General features: G+C 36.4%; 1 protein-coding gene across 1 annotated transcript in view; it reads right to left on the reverse strand.

Moving 5' to 3' along the window:
* Window positions 1-5,580: 5,580 nt before the first annotated feature.
* Window positions 5,581-9,222, reverse strand: part of LOC107723810 (elongation of very long chain fatty acids protein 6-like) — a 16,202-nt gene continuing 12,560 nt past the window's right edge. The window contains exon 4 of the mRNA XM_016532507.1: window positions 5,581-6,685. Coding sequence (XP_016387993.1) covers window positions 6,252-6,685 — 434 coding nt within the window. The 3' untranslated portion in view covers window positions 5,581-6,251. The remainder of the gene's footprint in view (window positions 6,686-9,222) is intronic.

Here is a 9,222-nt window from a genome sequence, read left to right on the forward strand (position 1 = left end):
TATATATATATATATATATATATATCTTTAGTGAACATGAAATGTACCCTAAATTGTAGCATGACCCATATAATCATAACACAGCAATGTTATGGTAATGAGTGAACCATCCCTCCCAAAATTACAATTTCAGTATGTCCTGGAAAGAGCCATGCTTTCCTGCTTTTTCCAACTGACAAAATGTGAATTAGGATCTGGAACAATCTGGCCACACTCCCTCTCTCAGCTGTAGGGAATTAAAATGGGGGGATCAAAGGATGAGAGAGCTAATCCACCTGAGAGTGGAAGAAAAAGACGGCGAGAGAGAGAGAGGGAAAGAGGAAAAAGATGTGAACAAAGGTGTTTGCGGTTGGCCTGCGACAAAGGATCAGTGTTCCGCTCTCAGCATTCTATTTTCTCCATCCTTTTCCCTCCCATCAGACAGGGGAGCAGTTGGTCTGTGGAGATTCCAAAAGGGGCACAGATGAGGAGACTAAATAAGGCATTAGATACCCCCTCAAAGGCTTTGTTGTTGATCCTCCAGGTCAGCGTTGCGCCCTTGTGGCCTGTGACCTGCCCAGAGCCATGCTGCTTTGCTAGGCTTTGAGTAGATTTAGTGCAAGGGATAATGCATGAATTTGGGCACAGGCACATGAGCTTAAGGCTCAGTTCTATCGACGAGGATGCCTGTCAGTCCCCTAATAGAGCTGTCAGACAGACCGGAGAGAATTGTGTTGAGCTGCCATGTTGTGTTTACGCTCACTTAGGGCCTATGTCTAATGCAGTATATAGGTGTAATTTGAAAAATAAGGTTATTATCACAAACGCACTATACCAACTTAAAAGTGTGCTTTGCAATTTTTTGATTATTATGAATAATGCAAAAGTTTTCGGTTACTGACACATTTGATGAAATGTGAAAATTGCAGTTCAGACATGATTAATTTATTCCGGGACAAAAGCCTTCGATAGTGCGTACAGGAAGTATGTTTTATGTATATCAAGTTGCGACTTGCAATCTGTATAACCCAGTGGGCAATTGATGTTGAAAAGACGTCAGTTTGACGTCAAAAACAGGTTAAATATGCAAATCAAACTGACAAAAACTTGACATGACATTGATTTAATGTAACTTGAATGTAAAACATGTTGACCTACATATACGTTAAACCAGTTTCAGTGTGGGATTAACTTCCTATTTTCACTCAATTACCACTGGAAGAAATTGCCGTCCAAACTGAATTTAAAATGATGTTACAGCATCTTAATCAAGTCTTGACTAATTTTTGACGTCAAATTAATATCAAGGGAATACCCTTATTGCCTTACTGTAGCATAATTGAGGGCACCCTGAAATTGGAAATAAATAAGTGTACAATGGAAATATATAAAGAAACAAAAATCCAACAAAAATCCATAAATAATATACTATGACTTTTTTCAATATTTGTAAATAATAGCTTAAATTTTCTTATAGACTGCAGTCCATATGCACCATTAACGTATAGCCTACTTACAGATTCACTTGCTGCATTTGTATCTTGCATCTACAACCATTAAATCCACCAAAAAAGCGCAGCCATGAAAAATACTTTGGAAATACATTTGTGCCTCCTCATTAGAGAAAGCTTGCGTGAGTATCACTTGTCCAGTAGGGGGCGATGTTAAACAGCATTTGTCAAGAGGTGGCTTGAGTCATGCGTTTGCAGGTGTTAACAGTCCTTTGAGCATCGAGGAACATGTGGAACAGGTAGGCTGTGGAAAACGTGTATTTTCTCCCAGTTTTTCAATGAAGTGACTCACACTGCAGTTGAAAAAATTGACCAGGCTTGTTTTTGATACTGACATGCGCAACTGAGATTGAGATTGTATGATGCTACTGTTTCTGGCAAATGTTTTGTTTGTTTCTTGCGCAACATGTTTAAATATGATAGTGATGATGATGACGTTGATGTTTGTGTTAAAAGTTACAGTGTGGTAACTGGATAACTATTGCATTATGGATGCAGCATTATTTGGACAAGTGCTTTTGTGAGGCTTAGTTATTAATAGTTGTATAATATTTGTTATATTTTATTGTGCATTTATGCGGTAGCTACAAGTAAATTAAGGGGGACATTCCTGTATTTTGTACATATCTATTTGAATTACTGCATTTCTTGGAAATACCCTTTTATTGGGACAAATATAGGTGCGTTTTTATTTGAGATATGGTTGATTATAATTATCATTCTTACTATTATTCTTACAGTTGTTGTAGTATATAGTATGTATATTGTTGTGCAATGTATGCTACATTTGCCAAAAATAAAAACAACAGAAATGGGTAAGGTATCCCATAATGCAGTGTGTTTAACATGACCTACCATTTCCTATGTCATTTGACTAGACATAATGTCAACTGGGATTTTTTGTTTTTAAATTAGACTCCCAAATGCAATTGTAAAAATGCAAAAAAAAAAAAAGGGCAGAAAAAAACATTTCCAACTGATGCCACTCACTAAATAAAACAAGATGGCCATGTGACAATGTAGAATACTACTTTTAAAAACTTTATTTTGGAATAAAGATTGCGGTTCAACTTACTATTTTTAATAAGTAGTAGGCAGTTTAAAGTGCACACCATTCAGTGAGTAATAGACTAGGATTCTATTCTGAACATACATGTATTGTATGAGATTAGCTAGACATTATTTTATGTTTCTGTAAGCATTTTCTACTTTGCGGAGTTTGTATTTTCATTTATAGTTGCTAATTAATAATTATGCACAAATGTCTGGAAGCATACAATTTTAAGTCCGTACCAGTGCTGACTGACATGCTACACAGTCTGTGGAGTCTTTGACCTTTCAAAATGATAACTGAGCTAGACAGAGCATGGCACATCTGACCTAAGGCTTTTTGTGGCATTCTCCATAGGGCAAGTGAGTGAGTCAAATCATGTTTATTGCCATACGCATGACTGTAATGCAAAGACAAGACTGAAATATATATTCTGGATGTCACAACTGAGAGAACGCAGTTGACAATGATACTATATCTAGACTTTAGAGAACATTTTGTATATTATATGGATGAGGCTAAGTATCGCATAAGAAAATATATAGGCTATGTCTGTCTGATGAAACCGTTTTCATATCTTGATTTTCTTTTTTGTTGCTGAATGCTTTTTGTTATTATGTATCCAGTGATGTGTTGAACTTTCATCCCGTCAGCCACATTTTGTTGTACCTTTTCACCAGTTTTTATTGTTTCAGAAGCAATAAGTATGCAAGGATTAACAGGAAAGTAAAACTGTAAAGGCACCTGATTTCTGATCACTCACGTGGAACATACTTGAACATGCAAAATATGTAGAAAGAGCAGTGATTTACAAAATCCATTTCATTCAGTTTCAGTATGTTGAAATCATCTCCAAATCTACCTCTGCACTGATGCACACTGTTTCAAGCACACTTAGTTGATCAGAATACCCTCATTGTATCTGCGTCACTAAAATGTTATTTAGGACTTTAAATGTTTTCTTGGGGAAAAAATGGCATGCTGTAGCTGTGACTTGTGTAAGATGGATGTTTTTGATTTATTGATTGCTATTTTTGTTAGGCTTTTTGTGATGTTCATTTAAAATGCCAAAATCTCAACCTTTTTGACTCCAGCCCCCACCTCCCCCTTTGTCTGAGACAATATTTGAAGACCCTCCTATCTTTAAGCTTATAAGCTGATATGTACCTCTGATAAACATACTTAACATTATGTTTAATGTTATACATTGTGTTTTTTAAAGCATTTTATAATTTTAAGACTTATTGGGGCCTTCCTGTAAGAGTGTGCCAACCCATTTCAAAGAATGATGCAATAGAGTTATAATGCCATAAAGCAATTATATCAAAGAAAATAATAAAGGTATTAACATATACTTTTATTCAATGTATATTGTGTTAGTGTGTCTAAAAAGTGCTCCCATAAATTTCTGTTGTGGAGTCATTAGAACTGTTACCCCTGCCCTGCTGGTAGGGATTTCATGGACATCTGGAGTTATGCATAACAGTGAAAGAACATCTCGGTATAATAGCTGTGCATAATGTAATGCTAATGAGGTTTTGTGGTCTGTTTGGAATTACAAGCTTTTAGAGCTTAAAGGGGTCATATGATGCTGCTAAAAAGAACATTATTTTGTGTATTTGGTGTAATGAAATGTGTTTATGCGGTTTAAAGTTAAAAAAACACATTATTTTCCACATACTGTACATTATTGTTTCTCCTCTATGCCCCGCCTTTTTGAAACGCGTCGATTTTTACAAAACTTTCTTTGCGTGAACATTTGGGCGGTGTTATGCAAATCTTCCCACATAGTGAGGTAGGTATGTGGGGGCGTGTTCGAACGAGCCGTTTTAGGTAGGTGTGGCTAACTCTTAACTTTTATAAAGAATATCTCTTTGGATTTGAGACTTTAGTCTTTGCAACTTTACAGATCTTCTTTATGCACCAAGAGCTTGTAACACTCTAAAGAGAAAGGAAAAAATGAAATCGCATCATATGACCCCTTTAAGTACTGAAAAACACAGCAAACTGACTTCAGATCTAATGCCTACAAACTTTGATCCATATTATCCAGTGATAACAGGCAGTATTTCATTGCACTTTATCTCCTGTAGTTACGTTGTCTAAAGATTTCCAGTCAAATATGGCATTATGTGACGTATCTATGTGCCAAATTTCAACTGGCCAGTGACCTCTGATCAGTGCAATTTCATAGTGCTTTTAACAGACTGTCTGTTGCCATAAGGTTTAAAATGCCTGTTGGCATAATTTCTGTCACTCTTTTGCGCACATTAACCGCCCCCACCCCAGTAGACACGCATAACATGCTGCTTAGGGTATGGCTTTAGAATCCAGGGCAGTCTGAACTTATGTCTTATGTCATTGTTGCTGAGGCAGTAGTGCTCCCATCTGGCATGTTGCTGAGCCTGTTCACAGCAAGATTGACAGTTCAGATGTCCCTCCTGCAGAGTCGAGAGCAAAATATGTACCAGAAAGAATCTCTCACAGTCCTATCAGGGTAAACAAGGAGAAATCGAATGAAAAAATGCAGACACATGATTATTTCAGCACTCTTGGCTCTTTGTTAAAATCGTCTATAGATGCTTTACATGTATACAGTGCAGATGCACAAGAGCACAATGGACACCATTCAGTGACAGAGATTATTCAGATTTGTTACAGTGATATAGACATTTTGTTTAAGTATGCTTGACTTCATGGTCCTTTAGACAGGCTAGTTTAGCTAGACTCTCTATGCCATCTGCCTTTGGAATAGATGGTGATAATTATGACCTTAAGCCATGAGAAGAAGACCAGGCCTTTCAGAGGTCAGAGCAAACGCAGATTCAGAGAGGTCCGATGATTCATACTCCACAAGGGCCTCAGGTGTTCTGATGATCATTTGGCCCCAATGTCCTCACAAATGGCCTTCACTGGTCTTTTTTCCCCTTCCCCGTTCATTGTATATATATATATATATACTTGTGTGGTTGCTTGTGTATGAGTAATCCAATGGCATTAACATTTTAGGCCTATTTGACTACCTTGACAATTTTACCCTTTTTTTCTTCCTAAAATGATATGAACATCTAATGGAAAACTCTTAAGACCTGAGAGAATTTTGGTGCTGCGACACTGAACACAGAACACACTGTGGCATTTTTAGCTCAACATTTACCAGTCTTCCATTAACTTGGTTTTCGTACAAAACTGCCGTACACAAGCTATCTGATCAATAAAAATAAAAATGCAATGGTAACATTTAATGTTTAGACATAACCACACAAATATCAATTCTATCCATATAATTTCCTTTTTTTTTTCTCAAAATGTCCCAGTCCATTTCGACTTCTCCTTAATTCTGTTTTAATTTATTTTGCATCCCTTTTTTTAATCTATACATTTTTTTCTTCTTTTAAATACAGAGAATTGTATTGGGCACATAAACATTACATAAAGACACTTTTTTTTGTTGTTGTTCAACTGATATAATCATAATGATTTCTCAGTTCAGCTCAAAAGAGCTTCCCTAGTGGTGGGGAGGTTTATCTCTATACGTTAATAGTACAGTATGCACAAGCTTTGATAGTAGCCCCTCGTGGTCTTTGCTTCTTTCTTCTGCAAGTTCATAAGCTGTAACTGTAAAGACTCATCCATCCACTACCAATAATTGGTCCATTTATTTTTTTCCCACCCCTCCTTATTTGATTTTTAAAAATAATGTTCTTGACTTATTGGCTTTTCTTGGCTGCGTTGGATTTGGTCTTGGTGATGTAGGCTTCGAAGAAGAACTGGCAGAAGAGCACAAAGTAGCTGAGGTACATGAGGGAAGACCACACAATGTTCTGCACGTGGGACGGGCACTCTTGGCCTTGCTGCATCCACGAGTACACCAGGTAGTTGACCACGCAGCCCATCACCATCTGGGTGATCTGCGTCAAGGTGATGAACATGGCGAACTTGCGAGAGATTTTGAAGCCGGTGGCCCGAAGAGCGTAGTAAGAATACATGACGGCGTGCACCAGATAGTTCATGGTCATGAACCAGCCCCCGCCAGCCACCATGTCCTTGTAGGAGTACCAGGAATAGAGCAAAACTGTGATGTGATGATACCAGTGCAGGAAAATCAGCTTTTGCTTGCGTAACACGATGAATAGTGTGTCTCCTGAAAGTATAAGAGCAAGAGACTGATTATGAGAGAGATACAGAAATAGAGAATGGAAAGAGTAAAATATTTTACAATTGTTTGGTGAAAAACGCTGGTCTCTGGAGATGGCTACTGGGTCTCTGTGCAACTAGTGGCTGTCTCAGATATGCTATCTTTTTTTTTTGTAAACCATTTCTTTGGGTTTTGAAAAATGGTGATAGTATTGTGTTATTGATACAGTGAGTAAAGGTTAAGGTTTGTAGTTAAACTTGCATGTTCTAGACCTTGAATATTTGAATATCTAATCAGGGCAAGGTTTACCAGTGCATTCAGCAGACAAAACAAGTTTTATTTGGCTAAATGTAACAAGGTCAAACAGTGTAGACATTCAAAGCTTTTAAGCTACAAATTAAGTCATTAAAGTTGTAAGTAAACAACTGTAAGTAAAGCCCCACTAGCCCAACTAATGATGTTGCGTATGTTATGGCATAAAAAAAATGCTGGATGGAAATAGCAAGACGAGCATCAAATCTTACAATGCGCATAAAACATGAATGCACTCCATTGTGAGGCAGATATTTTATTTTTATTTATTTATTTTTTTTTGTAAAGAGAGAAAATGTGCATAAACTATGATGGAAACACAATTACTGAATAAAGTCGTGGATGTGCAACAAAACAACTCGTGTGACTTTGCGCAACAGATCATGCGATTGGATAACTTTGGAGTCGCAGTTCCAGAACTTTCTCAGACGATTGTGTTCCCAAACATCAGGGATCCGCCTCAGAACGCAAGATAACATGACAGCGTTTGTTATTTCATCAGCGTTTCATCTGCACACTATGAAGCACAAGTAATTTATTACGTTGGAAAATTAAAACCCTGGCTGTGCCACTAAATATTGGCACGGCTACATTTCTTCTATGAATAGAAAGTTCAAAACCATCTGTAAACAGCGTTTATTTGGAAGAGAAATCTTTTGTTGCATTATAAAAGTTTTTACTGTGACTTTTGATGGATTTTAATGCATTCTTGCTAAATGACATTATTAATTTATTTTTAAAATATAATTTAAAATTCAGGGGAGTTTGTTGTTGTTAAATTGTTCACTTTAAATTGTCCATAAATTAATATCATAGGGCAAGTGCATTAGTGCAGCTGGTCAAAAGTCTATATATGTTGCTATGTCTCCTGCTGTACATGAGTGACAGGCCATCATGACTCATTGTGCTTGGACTGTCCCTAGGAGGGATGTTAATGGTCCTTATGTTGTCTCAGTGCTGTCTTTTTGTTTCTACAATGGGCCTGGTAGCCCACTACCCACCAGGACATGGCAAACACAATAGGCCCATGCAGGCGAAAAATATAACCACTATCCTAGATTTCTAGACTTGGGGTTATGCTGCAAGGTTCACGCTAACAAATTCTGTTACGCTTTCACAACCAATTATATTCATGTAGATGAATACTAGGCCCCTCAGTAGTGCTTTGTCACTGGAGCAAGCTACACAGAAGAGGCAGAACGTATTTAACTGAAAGCATTGAACTTTATTTTTTCCATGTTAAAGGATTACAGTTGTTTTAAATAGAATTGAGGATTTGGGACCTCTGGTAATGTGGTTACAACTGTTTATACTTTGCGGCTGTCATATATTTACATAAACTGATGTTTTCGGTTCCACAGTGTGAGAATAGAGAATTACAACTGAAAAAAGTTGCATGATTATAGTTTAACTATTTTTAGTCCAGTTTTGCTTTATATGGATGAAGCATTCCTGAAAAATGGTCTAAATATTAATTTAAAGAGATCCCACTCTTAAGTACTAGGTGTGAATTTGTATCTATGTATATTATGAGTGTATGATTAGGAGTGCTCAACTTTAAGTATGCTTGATAGGAGTAAAGAAAGAATGAAATGAATGAAAACTCTATATTTTATTTGTATAATACTGTGCCTGTACCGTGATAGCAGTTTCATGTTTTGAAACTTTGAAAATTTGATGATACTCAGTTTATGGTATCTTTTTAAAAAGCATGTACTGATATTAGGCATCAGTGTTAATTTTGACAGCAAATTTTGATTTAGTTTTAGTCATAGTCTTTTGATTAAAATGCCATTTAGTTTTAGTCATATTTTAGTCATCTGAATTGTTTTTAGTTTTAGTCGACTAAATATCATACGATTTTAGTCAACTAAATCTACAGTAAATGTAGTCGGCTAAAATCTAATGGGTTTAGTTACAGTGCATTTATTAAGCATTTCTCTAAAATTTCCAAACTCATATAGGTTTGATATTATGGTTTTATCCTGATAGACACCGATTTAACCGCGGTGACACACAACATGCCTTTATGTTAAAATCAAATAAAACCACATCTCATAAAGAACAAGTACATGGTCTTCTTTTTAATGAAATACCATTGGCTAATTATGCATTCTTTATAGCAACGTGTTTACCATATTCTTCATTCTTTCAAGCAGACATATTTATTTCTATAAATAAATTTAGATTAATCTTTAGGGCTACTAAAGTTTTTCAGTCAAGAGCAGTGC

The sequence above is a fragment of the Sinocyclocheilus rhinocerous genome, unplaced genomic scaffold (genome assembly GCF_001515625.1).
Source record: "Sinocyclocheilus rhinocerous isolate Xijiao unplaced genomic scaffold, SAMN03320098_v1.1 scaffold1085, whole genome shotgun sequence".
NCBI lineage: Eukaryota > Metazoa > Chordata > Actinopteri > Cypriniformes > Cyprinidae > Sinocyclocheilus > Sinocyclocheilus rhinocerous.